This window comes from Microcaecilia unicolor, chromosome 1, assembly GCF_901765095.1.
Source record: "Microcaecilia unicolor chromosome 1, aMicUni1.1, whole genome shotgun sequence".
NCBI lineage: Eukaryota > Metazoa > Chordata > Amphibia > Gymnophiona > Siphonopidae > Microcaecilia > Microcaecilia unicolor.
Genome location: NC_044031.1, coordinates 713649069 through 713667250, shown reverse-complemented (window position 1 = coordinate 713667250; position 18182 = coordinate 713649069). Strand labels below are relative to the sequence as shown.

The 18182-nt window shown below is 41.0% G+C and overlaps 1 protein-coding gene across 4 annotated transcripts in view; it reads left to right on the top strand.

The window, feature by feature from the left end:
- The window catches only part of LOC115459567 (tropomodulin-3-like), a 130606-nt gene that overhangs the window by 35204 nt on the left and 77220 nt on the right, over nucleotides 1-18182 (top strand). For 2 of the 4 annotated variants that reach the window (XM_030189397.1, XM_030189388.1), the window contains 2 exons: nucleotides 843-1047; nucleotides 7229-7385. In XM_030189397.1, the coding sequence (XP_030045257.1) occupies nucleotides 922-1047; nucleotides 7229-7385 (283 nt within the window). In that variant the 5' untranslated portion in view covers nucleotides 843-921. Of the gene's footprint in view, nucleotides 1-839; nucleotides 1048-7228; nucleotides 7386-18182 lie in introns of all 4 variants that reach the window. The other 2 variants (XM_030189392.1, XM_030189381.1) reach the window with 1 other exon arrangement.

Genomic DNA, 18182 nt, shown 5'->3' with positions numbered 1-18182 from the left:
CCCTTCATTCCAAACCATCCTGAACTCCATCAAAATGTACTCAAAATATTTCTCAAAGACTTACCTATCCAATTCTTAATCACAATAGGTTTGCTGTGAGTGGCATTTATCAGAATTGCATAGGGCGACACCAGTAGCATCTTTGTTAAATTTGCTGATTAAAAACTGCTGAGTGTGATGGTTAAAGTGATAGGGGAATATCAGAGCACAGCTCCTCATGTTTGTTAATTTTTTGTGGCCACTGCTTCTATTATTGAATGACTTTTTTTTACTTTGTTTATGATGTTTCAATGTGAGTATTACTTTGTGTCCCTGTTATTGTGGAGGTCCTGGAGTAGTGAAATTAACCTCTCGGTTTTGGAGTTGAGGATGGTACTATAGTTCTTTGAAATAAGCTTGGAATGTTATGTCTTATGGTTGTACTCTTTTGCTATTACGTATTATGTACTTCCAAATTAATAAATGGTTTTAAAATATAAAAACTACTGAGTGATACTGCTGCTCCACTCTTGCGCTCTCTCTCTCTCTCTCTCTCTCTCTCTCTCTCTCTCTCTCTCTCTCTCTCTCTCTCTCTCTCTCTCTCTCATATATCCACCCACTGGAACATTCACCAGAGTCCATCCATTCTTTTTATTTATTTATTTGTAGTATTTATACCCCACTCGATAGCAGGTTCAGTGCGGCTTACATGGTATGGTACAAAGTAACATAGAGTTAATACAAAGTATGGAACAAAGTATCAGAGATGACATAGTTACATAGAGTATGGTACAAGTATCACAGATCTCCTGCAATAGAAAACTTGCTTTTCATTTTTACAGTAAATTGTTTTCTTTTAGCAGGGTTGTGGAAAAAAAACACTGAGCTAACCAGAGCTGGGCTATCGGAAATTCTTAAGAATCTGAAGGACGCTGTGAAAGCATGGCACTGCCGTTCCGAAAAGAGTTGGAAAAGTACAAGGATATTGATGAAGATGAAATTCTTGACAAACTCTCAGAAGCTGAACTGAAACAACTGGAAAATGTTCTGGAGGAGCTGGATCCTGAGGTGTGTATTGGCAATTGGATATGTCATGTACGCTGAGGTAGGCCATGGGGTTTATCATAGGACAGGGGTGGGCAACCTTGATCCTCAAGAGCCACAACCCATTTCAAGAATATGCATGAGATCTATTTGTATACAGTAGAAAAGCAGTACATTCAAATCAATGTTGTGGAAATCTTGAAAACCTAATTGGATTGTGGCCCTCAGACCACAGTTGCCCACCGTATCTTAGGAAGTCACATATCTTATCCTTTTTCTGTGGTACATATTGTGCTCAAGGGGGAATTCTAGACAATTGTGCAGCAGAGAATTTTCCTTTCTCTACACAGAGTTTCCTTGCAGTCAGCTTGGGTTAGCATGGCAATGTAAATAGCTCTGTGAGCCAGTAAGAGGAGGAGCCACCATTGCAGCTGTGCCTGTAGAACACTGTGTGTGCTTGGTAGCAGATTAGAAAGAAGTCCCCCCTGCCTCTTAGGAATGTGGTACAGTCCTATACCATTAATATTCAGTGTTTTCTCTGGAGCTGGAGTAAGAGTGTTTTATAAACATATTTCAAATTTTGTATCTGCATTCTCCAGCTATCTTGTGTAGGGGATCATTTTAATCCACCTCAACAAAATACACCTTTTTGCTACCAGATGAGATTTACGAACAAACTGTAGCCAGCCTCTAACCCCCAAAGGCACATCATCCATCATTTCAATCAAGCACACCAGCTCTTCCTTCTCGCATAACACTCCCTCCATACCCAAAATATAACTATTAGTAAAATATAACTATCAGTTGCAGAACCAAACACATTGCACCATTGTGCCTTCCCTAGACCCACAGCTAGAAATAAAAATACCCAGGAGGTGTGTATACGGGTAATGCAGAAGCTTAAAATGTAACTTTTTTTTCCAAGCTACTCCCTCTGCCAACTCATGCAACCCAGACACATTAATAATCATGTTGCAACTCCACATTCAAATCACTATTCCATTTCCACACTGTGCCAAAATAGTGCTCCACAAAGAATTTTCTGGGCATCTTTTTATATCTCCCTTCTTAGCTTACTAAGCCAAATGCACCCAAAGGTCTTAATATTGGCGTTCTCGAGAAAGTACCCCAAACTCATTTCAACATAATGACTAACTTGCAAGTACCCATAGAAATCTCTATATACTAGTCCAGAATTTTTCTAAATGATAGCAGAACTCTTCATAACCAACCCCCCATCCTCCCAAAATGACTCCTATGCTAACCCTCAAAAATTGAGACTTCTAGGCTAGTAGAGAAGTCTTTATTGCCACAAATCAATAATTAGGTTGTCAAAGACCAACTTCCTTCTCACCTACTGCCAGGCCCATCTTGCAGAATGCACCAGTACACTCAACTTTTCCATTTCAGCTTGCTCATTAGCCTTGCACACAAAGTATTCTTGAGAATAGGGTTCCACCAATTGGGCCTTCAGAACCTTATCCATACAGTTTGGGTAGAAAATATTTCAAGCAACAAACATTATACAGGGTAACCCAATCCTCTATCTTATAATCTCCACTATAAGTGTCAGCCTCATCCTAGGTTTCTTACCCTACCACAAAAAATTTGAAGCCATTCTGATTCATTTAGTGGCATCCACTCAGGTAAGCACTAAAAGCAGACTCGGCAAAACATACAGTTCAGCAATACCATCATTTTAAAGTAAATGAATCTTTCTCCTCAGCAGTAGTGTGAGAGTGCTACCTACTTAATTGCTTCTCCATCTCAAGTAACGGAGACTCTATATAACGTTTTTAGATTCTGAGGCAAATATAGACCCAGATACTTGATCCAATCCTGTGCCCATTTTAGCTGGAAAGACCCGGCAGTTGGGCTATTAACTGTACCAGTCAAATTGAGAATTAACAATTTCCCCCAATTTATTCATGAATCCAAAAATAAGCTAAATTCTTTAAGCAGATCCAACACCCTCAACAAAGAATTAGGTCAGTGAAAAGCCCTAACAGATCATTTACAAACAAAGCTGTTTGAAGGACCCATTTATCGATTTCTTACATCCTTTACTAGTTCACCTTATACTAAATTCAGGGCCAAAGGCCCTCTGCATAAGGCAAGTAATCCTAGTGAAAGGGAACACCTTTGTTGGGTATCTCTTTTCTACTACCTTTGGGTGAATCTCTACGTAAAGGCAGTTAATAAATCCCCATTTTAAAAACCCCTTATTGATCACATCCCAATACCACCTCCTTTCCTCCCCCCTTATTAGTCCCCAGTAAGCACTCCAAATTCTTGTTCCCAGACCAAAATCTCATTATTTTAACCATTCCACTCCAATGCATTTATAAACTTCTATCATATCCCTCTCAGAGAACTCTTAAGTTTGCACTCTTCTTAAGAAAGGTGCCCCTTCCCCGTCATTGTTTTTTGTTGCCTTTCTCCAACCCTTTTCTAGTTTTTGAGATAGGTTACCAGCACTGGATATGGAATTACAAGGTACAGTAGAATCATGGATCTATATAGAAACAAAATGATATTCTCAATTTTGTTCTCCTTTCATTTTTAAAAGGCAGTTTGAGTACATTGCATTGAGCATTTCAACATATTGGCCACAATGACTCCCATGATCTTGTTCTTGGTTGGTGACTCCTGAGAATCCATCATTATGTACCTGTTGTTGGGGTATATTTTTCTTACGTGCATTACTTTGCACTTGTCCATGTTACATTTCATCTGCCATTTAGACATTGTATCCTAGTCCCACAAGATCTTCTGTATTTGCTCAGTCCTTTTTGTCTTAATGACTTTGAATAACTTTGTCATCCACAAATTTGATAGTTTGCTTGTCTCTTTATTTTCCAAATCATTTCCAAAACAGCACAGGTCCCACTATTTGTCCTTTCCATTTAGAAAAGTGGCCATTTTATCCTTCTTAGTTTTTGTTTAGCCAGTTCCTAACTCACAGTAGAGCCTTGTCTCCTGTCCTATAACATAATTTCCTGAGGAGTCTCTCATGAGAAATATAGTCAAATGCCTTCTGAAAATCAAAATACAGTGTGTAGCAACTGAGTCACCTTTATTCACAAATTTTGTTTTCATGTTCAAAAATATCTAACAAATTGGTAAGGCAGAGCGTCCCTTTACATAAACCTATGCTGACTCATTCCCATTGGGCCATGTCTATCTATGAGGTCAGTAGTTTGCTAGTTCCATACAATAGGTTCTCACGACCCATCTGCTCTCTGCTAGCATGGAATAGCTGAATTTTTGTTTCTTTTCTCTTTTGTAAAGCACCATTAGCTTTGATTTGTCTATATAATTCGAAATTTTTGCTCTGGCCAGTGCTGTCTCAAAAGATTCCCATGTGGTATGTATGTTCCACTTTGACAAGCTTTTGTCTTGCCCAATGTGCTTAGCTATTTCAAATCTGTTTAGTTTCTAGTAATCCTATTAACAGAATATTTCTCCTGTCCCAAGTATTTTTCAGTCATTGATAAGATATACTGATTTTTTATTTTGAGTGTCATCTTGCCACACAAGTCAATATTTTCCATCAAATCTTGTAATGTGTGGTTCTCTGCTTTCAGTATTTTTGTGTACATGGAGTTTAAGCACTTCAGTTTTATTTGTGAAAGATTGTACTTTGGATAGTTTGTATTCTGTCACTGTTGTTACTGTCTTGTAAGTTCCTCGACTGCTTCTTCCTTCAGTTTGAAAAGTGGTTGTTTCATCGGTCATTCTCATCTCTAGCTTGCTTTTGTCTCTGGTCTGCCTATGCACTTTAATCGAAATAGAATTCATTCAACTTAAATTTAACCACACCTTTCCTCCCAAATATTGCAGTTTAAATAGCATCAAAAGTTGCAAGTTTTCCCTTTGAAAGAATTGTGGGGTTAAGTTTCATCAGTTACAGCCAACTCTAATTTAAATGCCAGCCATGGCTTTTAAATTAAGATGTATATTCACAGCTGCTATACATATCCCCTGGGTTTTGTATTGATCACCCAAAGTTAGGTGCAGATCACAGACCTGCATGCAAACTAATTAGCTAATTAGGTGATAAACACTTAATTTACAGTAATTAGGAAATGTGTATTTGCCATACAGTCTATTCCAGTGGTTCTGAAGCCTGGTCCTGGAGGTACCCCAGCCAGTCAGGTTTTCAGGATATCCACAATGAATATTCATTAGAAAGAGTTTCGTGCAGTGGAGGCAGTGCATGCAAATCTCTCTCATGAATATTCATTGTAGATAGCCTGAAAACCTAACTGGCTGGGGTGCCTCCAGGGTCAGGTTTGGGAACCACTACCCTATTCCATAACATGCGCACCTAAATTTCATAACATGCAACCCCAAAGGGGGTGTGGCCATGGGAGGAGCATTGGTGTCTGGGGCATTTCCAGAAATTAGTGTAGTTATAGAATACCTGCATTTGTGCACCTAACTGCCTATGGCAGGCATGACTATTTGCATCCAAAGTTAGGCTCAAAAATGCATGTTAAGCTAGTATTCTGTAAAGGTTGTTCCATGCAGAGCACCCTTTACAGAATACTAGCTTTGGACACCATTTACAGAATCTGGACCATTATAAATAGAAACAACTCAAAAAGAAAAATATGAAGCCTTTTTATTGGACTAATTTTAATCCATTTTTTGACTAGCTTTGAAAGGCCAGAACTATACTTATAGGGATTTCCAGGCTAATTAGATGTATTTTGAGTCCAGCATGATTTGTAAAGCTTTTAAATAGCTACTGATAAGGAAATTATACATTTACAAGCTTGCAGTAAACATATAACTTCGTTTGAAAATGATTTAGTGATTTTTAAGACAAAATACACAGATATGGAAATATCCATATGAGAGTATTCTCCCATTTTGTTGGTCCCTTTAGCTTTTAGAAAAAGTGTTTGTATTTACAGTCTACCCTGGAGAGATTTTTGGTGTGGTTTACTAGTACTTTTTAAGGCCTGGGATCTGGAGCTGTGTGGTCCGGCTACTAGCACATGTGGTATTCTATTGCTTATGCACACAAATGCCTTAGTGTATAAATTGGGGGGGTGGGGGGAGGAGCATGGGCAAGGTATGGCAGTGTCCAACAATTACGTGCATAACTTACAGAATTACTGTAAATTATGCACTAAACTGCTGTATTTATGTATGAGCATTTACGTCTGCTTATTAACATGGCGTAAGTAGTAGCGCCTAAATGTAGCTGGATAGATGCTGTTACCGCTAGTATTCTTTGTGATCATATATAATCTTACAGCCTACATCATTTAGACACCTAACATGTAGCACCCAGTTATAGAATTGCCCCTTATCCCCCTAATTCTATGAAAGTCTCCAAAAATTACATGCACACATTTTGGCACATGCAATTTAATTGAATGAGCTAATTAGCACCAATTAACTTTTTAACAGTTGGCACAAATTAGATTTGGCATTTATGTGCTAAAGTTTACGTGCGATTGGAAAAAGAGGGCACAGAAATGGGAGGGGCATGGGCGGAATGAGACATGCCCAATTTAGATGCGTGCATTTGCACCATGTTTCAGTTGGTGGCAGTGCCTAAGTTAGGTGCAGTTATCAGGCTTATGTGCTATTTTGTAAACTGCGCCTAACTTTAAGCGTGACAACACTTTTTTTAGTGCTGATTTTGTTTGGCGCCATATATAGAATCTAGCCGTATGTAACTAAAAGGTGAAGTTTTTGGTTTGTGTTAAGATTTTCTTCCACAAAAGGATCTAGAGGTTATTTGTCCCAGTGGGCGAGAATTCCTTGCCCATCTCATTTAAGTTAATGAGTGAACCAGGACTGTATATGCATGGCACAGAAAGAGAATCAGTGTGGCAAAGAAAGGGAGGCAGAAGACCACAAATTAAAGAAAATAGGCACAAATAGGAAGACCAGATGGACCAATTAGTGCTTATCTACTGATAAGTTCTATTTCAGTGGGTGCTTTTATGTGAGCCACGTGAAACAAATAATCTGGGAGGATGCTCACTTCAGAGGTGGTTGAATAAAGTAATTGAAGTATTTCAATTTGGAAGGGTCTTGTAACATCTTTCGTCCAAATGAGATCCCAGCAGTCCATATTAACGTATCTGTCAATTCAAATGATAGTGCTTCTTTTGCTGAGGAATGGCAACATTATGATGTGCTGTAGTAAAGTTTCTATGTTAATGCTTTATTTTTCTTTTAGAATGCACTTTTGCCAGCTGGTTTTCGACAGAAGGATCAAACTGCTAAAAAAGCATCGGGTCGTTTTGACAGAGAGCAGCTCCTGACATTCTTGGAAAAGGAGGCGTTGGAGTACAAGGACCGGGAAGATTTTGTACCTTTTACTGGAGAAAAGAAAGGTAACAATGCACCTGCCGTGAAATGTGTGTTTAAAAGAATCGCAATAACTATTTTTACTTTGTGCATAATATTTAAAGGATTCTTTTCCGAATCAAAATTTTGTGCATGATAGAAAAGTGAGGTACATGGGTGTTATGTGTTTTTATTAGAATGGATTTACAGTTTTTAGTGAAGAAATTCAGCTTGCCTTGTAGTGAGTCTCTAAAGAAAGGGGTTTATCCTTGAAAGTCTATTTTGAAGCATTACTTATCCTAACAAAGATATATTAACAAATTTTATTTTGGCAAAAATGACAGTGTGTATGTTAACTTCTAGTCAGATTTTTTTTTTCCTGCTACACACTAGCATGGCTACTCCTCTGGAAGTTGTATTTCGGTAGATTCACATGGCATGCCCTGTAATATTATTTTCCTTTCAGAACTTTCAGAGGAGTAGCCTTTTTAGGCTGGAGTAGCAAAAATGACAGGAGCTAGTGACACATTATAGACCAGGTCTCGACAAATTTTCACTGAAACTAGGAGCCAGCAACAGAAACCTTGGAGGCGGGGCTAGTGCTGGGCAGACTTATACGGTCTGTGCTGGGGCTGGTGTTGGGAGGCGGGACTAGTGCTGGGCAGACTTATACGGTCTGTGCCGGGGCTGGTGGTTGGGCGGTGGGGTTAGTGCTGGACAGACTTGTACGGTCTGTGCCAGAGCCGGTGGTGGGAGGCAGGGATAGTGCTGGGCAGACTTATATGGTCTGTGCCGGGGCTGGTGGTTGGGCGGTGGGGTTAGTGCTGGGCAGACTTATATGGTCTGTGCCAGAGCTGGTGGTGGAAGGCGGGACTGGTAGTTGGGAGGCGGTGATAGTCCTGGGCAGACTTATAGGGTCTGTGCCAGAGCTGGTGGTTGGGAAGCGGGGTTGGTGGTTGGGAGGCGGGGATAGGGCTGGCCAGACTTATACAGTCTGTGCACTGAAGAGGACAGTACAAATAAAAAAAGTAGCACATATGAATTTATCTTCTTGGGCAGACTGGATAGACCGTGCAGGTCTTTTTCTGCCGTCATCTACTATGTTTAACTATGTTTTTAGATTCTCCTCCACTCCAAAACCCAGTGTTGTCTACATTAAAGATCATGAGGGATTGGTGGGAGGGGAGGGAATCCCCTCTGAGATCTGCAGCAGCACCTTTAGAAGCTGGTTTACTAATATTCTTTCCACATTCTGTGTCTCTTGGCAACAGAAGGTAGATAAATCAGTCCCTTAAAATACCACTGCACATCACTTCCAGAAAACAGTACCATTGTAGCAGCTGTCTGACATCACCCACTTGATAGGTGAAGCAAAGAGAGAATTATCTCTGTTTCACATATCAACATGGCATGGGTGCCCATCTCTCTCTTATGCCACCTCCAGCTTGTATCCTCCCCTCTGATATAACTCCCCCAGATTTCACCCAGTCTTTCAATCTCTCTCTCATACCACTCCCCAGCCTTCTCCCAGTCTCTGAGTCTGCCACCTATTCCTCTCACCTTGTTGACTGCAGCTATAGAAGAAAAAGGTTTCCTACTTCTCTCTCTGAAAGCTTGAGCCGTGTGGTTTAGGAAGTTCAGACTGGTCTTGCAGTTTCAAGTCTCATGGGACTTAAAGCCATGTGGCTTCCTGCACTGCGCAGCTCAAGCTTTTAGAGAGCTGAATTGTAGAAAAGAATTAGGAAACACGTTTTCTGTGTCAGCAGAACAAAAAAATTGGGGGGCAAGAAATCCTGGGTGCCAGGGTCAAACTCCTAGGTGCCATAGCGACCTGGTGCTTGGGATTTGTCGAGCCCTGTAATAGATTATTTATTGAGGCATGAGCATTTAAGGACTAGAGTCTACCTTGTCAGACACACAGTTCAGGAGGTGGGTAAATATACACATAGATGGATATGTAACGTGGGATGAAAGGATACAGAGTATATGGAAGACATTAAAAAGTGCAGGTCAGGGTGGAAAAAGAGTGGTAATAGCAGCATAATTCAGCTGACAACCGTGGTGAGATAAATAACCTGATTTTCCTATCTTTGGTTTAAGTTCAGATCCATCCTAGCATGCTTGACAAGTTGTAGTTTATTCTGAATATTTCTGATTCTCTTGGTAAACATCATTCTTCATTTCCAGAAAACGTATGCATTTATCAAGTTATGGTGTTCATCCCACTTATGCTGCCATATAAATTATATAGTTCTGTGTGTAGAATTTTCTGTGAAGTAATCATGATTTTATATTGATCTGTCTTTGTGTATGTTCATAAACAGTTGGGTTAAAGTTTCAAAGTTACAAGACTTATACTAGAAATACCATTTCCTTGATACTGTAATCCCCCAGTATATTGGCAATTGGTACGAGAATGGTATGGGATTTGCGTTACAAGACTTATGAGGAGAGACTTGCAGACCTGAACATGTGTACCCTGGAGGAAAGGAGAAACAGGGGTGATATGATACTGACGTTCAAATATTTGAAAGGTATTAATCCGCAAACAACCCTTTTCCAGAGATGGGAAGGTGGTAGAACTAGAGGACATGAAATGAGATTGAAGGGGGGCAGACTCAAGAAAAATGTCAGGAAGTATTTTTTCACGGAGAGAGTGGTGGATACTTGGAATGCCCTCCCACGGGAGTTGGTGGAGATGAAAATGGTAACGGAATTCAAAAATGCGTGGGATAAACATAAAGGAATCCTGTTCAGAAGGAATGGATCCTCAGAAGCTTAGCCGAGATTGGGTGGCAGAGCCGGTGTTGGGAGGTGGGGCTAGTGCTGGGCAGACTTCTACGGTCTGTGCCCTGAAAATGGCAGAAACAAATCAAGGTCAGGTATAAACAAAAAGTAGCACCTATGAGTTTGTCTTGTTGGGCAGACTGGATGGACCGTGCAGAATTTCAGAATTTGGAGCCTGTTACCCCCCTCCTCCCCCCCCCCCCCCCCCCCCCCGCCTTGTTTTCTTAAGTTATTCCTGCAACTGTGGCTGAAAATTTCATTCTTTTGGTAGTGTGACTGAATATAGCAATGGAACTTTTCATCTAACAATGGCAAATTAATCTGTTTTATTTACACTGCAATTAATGTACAGGCCCCAAGACCTGATGAGTTACTGTTCTTGGAGACGAAAGAGTAGATGGAAATAATCTTCATGACAATAAAAACCAGCAGCACTAAGTCAGTCTTTTTAATTCCAGTCCAACTGGAATTACAGCTCAGCTCTGATAAGCATCAAAAAAGAGGTGAGGCTAAGAGTTATCGAAAGCTGCTGTTTTATGTTTTTTAGCTAACTTGTTGATGAATCAGCATCTCTTTTGCCCGTAAAGGGTTAATCAAATCCCAGATCTTTGTAGCCAGTGCAAAGAATGTTTTTGTGCATAAATATATGCAAATAATACTATCATGCTAGTAATCTGTTTTGGGTTTTTTTTTTTTGTTTTTCTGTATGGTAAAAACAGCAGTGCCAGATGATTTAGTACAGTTCACATAGCATTACTTAGTACTAAGGTTTAGTCCCTTTATTTTTTTATTTTGGATTGTGCTCACACCTTTTCAGTAGTAGCTCATGGTGAGTTACATTCAGGTACACTGGGTATTTCCCTGTCCCTGGAGAGCTCATGTCTAAGTTTGTACCGGAGGCAGTGGAGGATTAGGTGACTTACCTAAGATTACAAAGAGTAGCAGTGGGATTTTAACTGGCCACTTCTAGATGTCAAGATGGGTGCTCTAACCACTAAATCACTCCTCCACTCCTTTGAAGCATATGATGCAACCAAGAAGAAAACAAATTATTTTCTTGGCCATGGGTAGTCCTTGGGTTTTTGCTTTAAAGTAATCACCATTTCTGCTTTAATTGATTCCAAGATATGGAATTATTTCCCTGTCGCCTCTTCTCATTAAGGGGATTATTTACTATACTACATTGGCTTGTTAATGTGTGTTAATTGTCACATTAACAGTTAACATGGTACTGTAATTTCTGTATTCAACAGTTAATGTGGAATAAGGTAGAAAATAGGCAGGGACAGCATTATACATTAACCTAATACAGCAGCTAACACCGCAAGCTAACACCTCCTGAATAGATATAGTTAACTACATGATATCATTTTCCACTTAGTGTGTGGTAAAGAGCTTTCTCTCTGTCTTAATTGTTGAGAGTGTTCCCAAACATTTTGCCATTCCGTTAATGTGGAGGCTTTATAGCAGGGGCGTAGCCACTATGGGGCCATGGGGGCCTGGGTCCCCGTAGATTTGGCCCTGGACCCCCCTGCCACAAACCTCTCAACCCCCCCTTCCCGTCACCAACCCTCCCCCGCCGCCATCGTGTACCTTTGCTGGCGGGGGACCCCAACCCCTGCCAGCCAAAGTTCTCTCCTCGGCCACGCGGCGTTGTTTGCTGAATGATCTGATCAAGTTTCTGTGCATGCGTCTGACGTCCTGCACGTTGTACATTCTAAGGGGTCCTTTTACCAAGCTGCAGGAAAAAGGGCTCTGCGCTAGTGGTGGCGGGCACTTTTTGCTATTGTGGGTAAAAAGCCCCCAGTCACACATGGCCATGCAATAAGAGAACTCTTACTGCGTGCCCATTGAGGTGGCGATAAGGACTCCCACACTAACCTGTTGGTAAGGTTACCACCGCGCAAGCCATTTCCAGGGGTTTTCTTTTTTCCCCGGAAATGGAGCACACTCAGAACAGGACTACTGCTGCATTGGGCTTACCGCCACTCTGTATCTTTGAAAGATACCTTGTTCTGAACCATTCATTTTTGAATGACTGTCGGCCTTCCCCCAGGTTCTAGTTTAAAAACTGCTCTATCTCCATCTCCTTTTTAAATGCTGATGCCAGCAACCTGGTCCCATCCTGGTTAAGGTGGAGCCCATCCTTTTGGAATAGGCTCTTCCTTTCCCAGAATGTTGCCTAGTTCCTTACAAATCTGAAACCGTCCTCCCTGTACCATCGCCTCATCCACGCTCTGAGACTCTGCCTGTCTCTTGGGCCCTGTGCGTGGAACAGGTAGCTACTCTCAAAGTTCTGGATTTGAACTTTCTACCTAAAAGCCTAAATTTGGCTTCCAGAACCTCTCTCCCACACTTTTCTGTGTCATTGGTACCCACATGTACTAAGAAAGCTGGAGCCTCCCGAGCAGTATCTACAATCCTATCTCGGTGACGCGTGAGGTCTGCCACCTTCGCACCAGGCAATCCTCGCATCCACCAGCTACAACAGCCGTCCTAACCCTTCCCACCTGGGCAGTAGCTCCTGGAGACACATTCTCAGTGTGAAAGGATATTGCATCCCCTGGTGTGCTATCCTGTCTACAGGATTACTTACAGCTGCACTGGGGTGATACTCTCCTTTTAGAAGACCTCCCTCCTCCAAGGCAGCACAGGGGCAGTTAGATTGGAGGTGGGACTTCTCTACAACATCTCTGTAGGCCTCCTCTGTGTACCTCTCTGTCTCCCTCAGCTCCTCCAAGTCTGCTACTCTACCCTCAAGAGAACGGACTCGTTCTCTGAGACCTAGGAGCTCTTTGCATCAAGCATACACATATGACCTCTCACCAACTAGGAGATAATCAAATATGTGACACTCAATGCAAAAGACGGGATAGTAGCCCTCTTGCTGCTGGACTGCTGATTGCATCTTAGCATTATAGAGTTATTTAATTAAAACTTCTTAGGGTACTAGGGATATCAGATGAATATAAAGAGCCTTAAGAATGGTGTAATTTATTATCTATTTAGTGTTTGCTTCTCAGAAACTAGTTAAATGTAATTAAAACTCTAATGAAAACTCCCCTCTTGTTTTCTTAATTAGAATAACTGGCTATAAATGAAGAGTTGAGCTAATGGTGGGTGGGAATGAGGACTGAACTAGGCCTACTGTGCCTTCTAGAGACTGTTAATGCTGTGGCAGAAAATTCAAGTTTTAAAACTGTTGGGAAAAGGGTATGGAAAATTGCTTAACGTTTGCTGCTTTTTTTTTTTTTTTTTTTTTTTAATTCTCACTGTGTTTATCAATATCCTACAGTTCCTTTTTTAAACCCAATCTTTAAGCTACCTAGTACATAATATAATAATGTCACCCACGGAAATGTCCTCTTTTCTCTCAGAACGTCTCAGAAAGAAAGTTAAGTAGGACCTTTCCTCTTTATATAGTTTGGATTCTTGGGAGACTGGCTCTGGTTTACTTGTTGGATACCACCTGTGTCTTGGACAGCTATTGGTTTGTATTGGCCACTGATAGAAACTGGATACTGGGTTTTATGGACCTTTTGTGCTGACTGAGCGTGGCACTTCTTAGGTTATTAATTCTCACAGAAGGCGCTCTACCACTTTGGTTACTTCACTCTTAAAAGATGAGTTCTGCATGATAAATGAACTGGATGAGTTTATAAGATAGCAAGCTACTTTTGATTGCTATTATGTAAGGATGTGAGCACTTCAGATTGTTGGCTAAATGGATTAAAATAGTATTTTGGTTGATGTTTGTTTATTGTGACTATTTCTTTAGAATAGTATTCTGTGGAATGTATTTTATTTCCCATTATTCATGGACTCAAGTTTGACTTACATTTTTTTCTGCAGTAGTTTTTATTATTTTAGGTCTCGTGTTCTTTCATCACACATTTTAAAATTTTCAATAGTATAGACATGGGTTATTATAATGCCGTACTCTTGATGATTAAACTGCTTTGAATTTTATTTATTGTAATATTGTATGTTGGAAGCAGTCCAATACCAGTGAGCTCAATTGCCTGATTTTCTTGTAGAAACTATTTTCTTATGGCTTGGATCATTTCCTGAAACACCTCATCTCACCCCATCTATGTTTAATGCATAAAACTAATGCTTAACAGTTGACTTGGCTGTTCACATTGAATAAAATCTTAGGCAAGTATCTCTGTAAAACCTTTATTTTGGATTTTTGTGCCACAAAACACACACAATACATGTTCTTCACTGGGCATGTAGTGAGGAGGAAGCAATTAAAATCTTTGCCACAGACCAGAGTACTAGCAAGGGAAACCTTTTTCTGGCACACTGTATACATAATAGCTGCAAAACCACAATTTATATGACGCAACATTTGTACAGCACCCATACTAAAGAAGAGACTTTTGAAAACAGCTACCATAAACACAGGTTTAGCCTGCATATTTATGGATTAAAAGAAATGGGTTGTGTTCACCACTTAATTGGTGATGTGATTTATAAATATATTTTACTGGATCAGGTTTGGACAAGTTCTGTAGGAAAAAATCCATAAGCCACTATTGTACACTTGGGGAAAGCCACTGCTTATCCCTAGGTGTAAGTAACAAGGAATCTTGCTACTTTTTTTGATGCTGGATTGGCTACTATTGGAAAAGGATACTGACCTTGATGGATCTTTGTTCTGACACAGTATGGCAATACTCATGTACTTATGTGGAAGAACCAGAGCAACCACAGCAGGTGCGGCTTTTGGGGGAATCCATCCTTAAAGGGGCACAAACAGCAAATGCCATGCAATTGGGGTATTTATTAGGGGCACCTAAGTTCCTAGGTAAAAGTTACCCATGGGCCAACGCAGACATTGAAAGGATGTTGAGTCCGCCAAAGGTAGATATGCCTATTTGGCCATTCACATAGGACCGCCTTTACAGTGGGAAGGGAGTGTAGAATTAAATGACCTATCAGACAGAAAGATAGGTACTGGTGCAGCAATCCTTTGAGTAGGAAGACTTCCTCTGCAGGCAGCAGTCTGGGGGATACATGGCTAGAGTCTGGTTAAGATGGCTCCAACAAAGTCTCCTAGAGCAGCATTCCCCAGAAAGTCTCCCTGGTGGGTGTATTGTAGTTTTATTAGAGGTCGATGTGGCATTCCTGATTAGATTTGGTGTTTTCAGCTAAATTTATGGCCACCTCAGTGGTATCATAGAGGCACCTATGGCTGCAAAACTGGGCAGTGGCTAGCACCTCGAAGGCAAGGTTGAATAAGCTATGTTTTAAAATCCATCTGTTTCTTCAGAGAGGAATTTGAGAAGCTAGTCAAGAGAATTGGTGGGGGGGGGGGGGGGGGTTTCAAGGGTCAGATTGATTCTTGGAGGATAAGCCATGGTCCATTTAGTCCACTTAGTTTAGGAGGCCTGTTGCTCCTGTAAGAAATGTCAGCTAAGACAAGCATCCTCATAGAGGCCTTCTAGGTAAACTACTTTTGTTGTTCTTGGGCAACAGGCTTGATGTCCGAGTTGAGAGCCTGTAGGAAAGACATCTGGCAAAATACTACCAAGAGCAGGCCTGCATTACTGTAGATCAGTGGGTGCTTGCTTTAATCTGGGAAGGTCGTGCTCCAGAATTGAGGGGTACCCATTTGAGGAAAGTTCCTAATTTCAGAATAGCAGTGAAGGCGATGATTCGCTTATCAGGTTTGAAAGTGATTGTCCCTGTAACAGTGGAGGAAAAGTGGAACCAATGGTATTGTGAATATTGTAGTGCCAAGGTTCCCCGCATTTCAGCCGCTCTGATATTGTCTCACATACAGCGCCACTCCACCTCTTCGACCCTCTCTATCCTTCCTAAAAAGATTATAGCCCGGTATAGTCGCATCCCATTCATGGGAATCATTGAACCACGTCTCTGTAATAGAAACAATATCCAAGTTTTCTTCAAACATCGGGGCTTGCAAGTCTTGAACATTTTTACCTAGACTATATGCATTTATGTACATTGCTTTTATTTATTTATTTATGACATTTATATCCCACAATATTCCCGCCCATGGGCAGGCTCAATGTGGTGTACAATAATTAATAAGAAAACAATAGTAGAAAGTACAGTGGACAAGGTCACAGGGAGAGAGAGAGAAATAATGAAGGAGGGAGAGGAAGAGAGGGGAGGTGACAAATTGTCACGGAGGGAGCAGTAGGCTAAAAGGGTATGGCGCCTGTAGGGTTCTTAGTGTATGCACTGCCAAAAAGGAAGGTCTTGAGCCGCTTCTTGAAGGTTGGGTGATCTGAAGTGAATTTGACCTCTCGAGGCAACCCGTTCCACAATTGAGTGCTGAGATAAGGAAAAGAGGAACCATAGATGGTCTTATATTTGAGGCCATGAGGAGCAAGGTAGTGGAGGTTGAGGTACGAGCGGGCCGACCTTCGGGAATTCCTGGGCAGCAGGTTAATGAGAGTGTCCATATAGGAAGGGGCATCACCATAGATAATTTTGTGCACCAATGCGCAGGTTTTGAAGGCGATGCGGTCCTTCACAGGAAGCCAATGTAGCCGCTCACGTAATGGTCTCGAACTGTCAAATCTAGATTTGCTGAAGATAAGTCGAGTTGCTGTATTCTGAGCTGTTTGCAATTTTTTTTAGGAGCATACTTGTGCATCCCCCATAGATGCTATTGCAGTAATCAAAACGGCTAATCACCAGGGACTGGACAAGACTGCTGAATACATCTCGAGGGAAGTATGGCTTGATACGCTTAAGCCTCCAGAGAGAGCAGAACATTTTCTTGACAGTTTTCACATGCTGCTCTAATGACACAGATCAGTCAAGCAGAACTCCCAAGATTTTTAGGGATGTCGAGATAGGCAGGACAAGCTCTGGAGTAATCAATGTAGGGGGCCAGAGTTTGTTATAGGGAGAGGAGAGGATCAAGCAGTGCGTTTTCTCAGCGTTGAGCTTGAATCTAAAAGAGTTGGCTCAGTCAAGCATGCTGTTAAGGCCTTGACGTATCCGACTGGTAATTTCATTGAGGTCTTTCTCAAGAGAGGAAGATCGTGATGTCATCTGCGTAGATAAACGGGTTCAATCCCAGTTTGGAGAGAGCCGTTGCCAGGGGGATCAACATCATATTGAAGAGGGTAGGTGATAGTGGGGAGCCCTGTGGCACACCGCAGTCAGCTTTCCAGTCAGCTTTTAATGTGCTTAGTGAGTATAGGTGTGTGTTGTTTTGTTTTTTATATTTAGATGCTAAGGAAAAAGATTGCCCCAGAGGTACCACCCGAGGTTTCAAAGGCAAAAAGCCTTTACTCCTGAGTTGTGTGGCTCTGGAAAAACATTAATTTCAGCACCACAGAAACTCAATTCTTTCTTACCAAAAAAAAATTTCAGTATTTCTTTTGCAAAAGAGTCCAGAAGGGTAGCTCTAGTATTGATACTTCTTTGGAAGATTCACAACATTTTAAGTCAACCTCAGTTGTTGTTACCAATTGATCTATAGCCCTGTTGGTTAACATGAAGCTTCTACTTAACAGACAGATAATAGCAATTAATCAAAGAAATAGTTTCAGAATTAGGTCGTTCCAGGATTTTCTTGAAGTATTTCTTCAAAAGAATCTCTGGAGACAGTAAATATATTGTAGGAAAATTAAGAAACGCAGGTTGCAAACCCTAGCAGTATTTTCGATCCTTTATAGCTATGATGAATGCAGCCTGCACAAGGTTAGCAGCCTGAATTTCTAAATCTGAAACACATTTATCAAGCAATGCCAAATTAATGTCCACATTTACTAACTTGTCCACTACCTCCTTAGAGAAGTTTGTTGTTTCAGAAACAACATTCTTAAGCATCCCCTCAATAAGAGAATTCAAAATCCATAAATCTTTTAAAGTAATTTCCTTGGCAGCCTCTATTTGGGGAGTTACCATCTGGAAGTTTGGGCAGAAATCACAGCCGGCACACTTGAAAAAAACAACATCTTGAAAATCTGCCTCTACACTATCCAGAAACCCCAATGGAGACCTGGAAACCTCTTAGGATTTCTTTGACTTCGGAAAAGGAGGGGTGGAGGAGTTCTCTCTGGAGA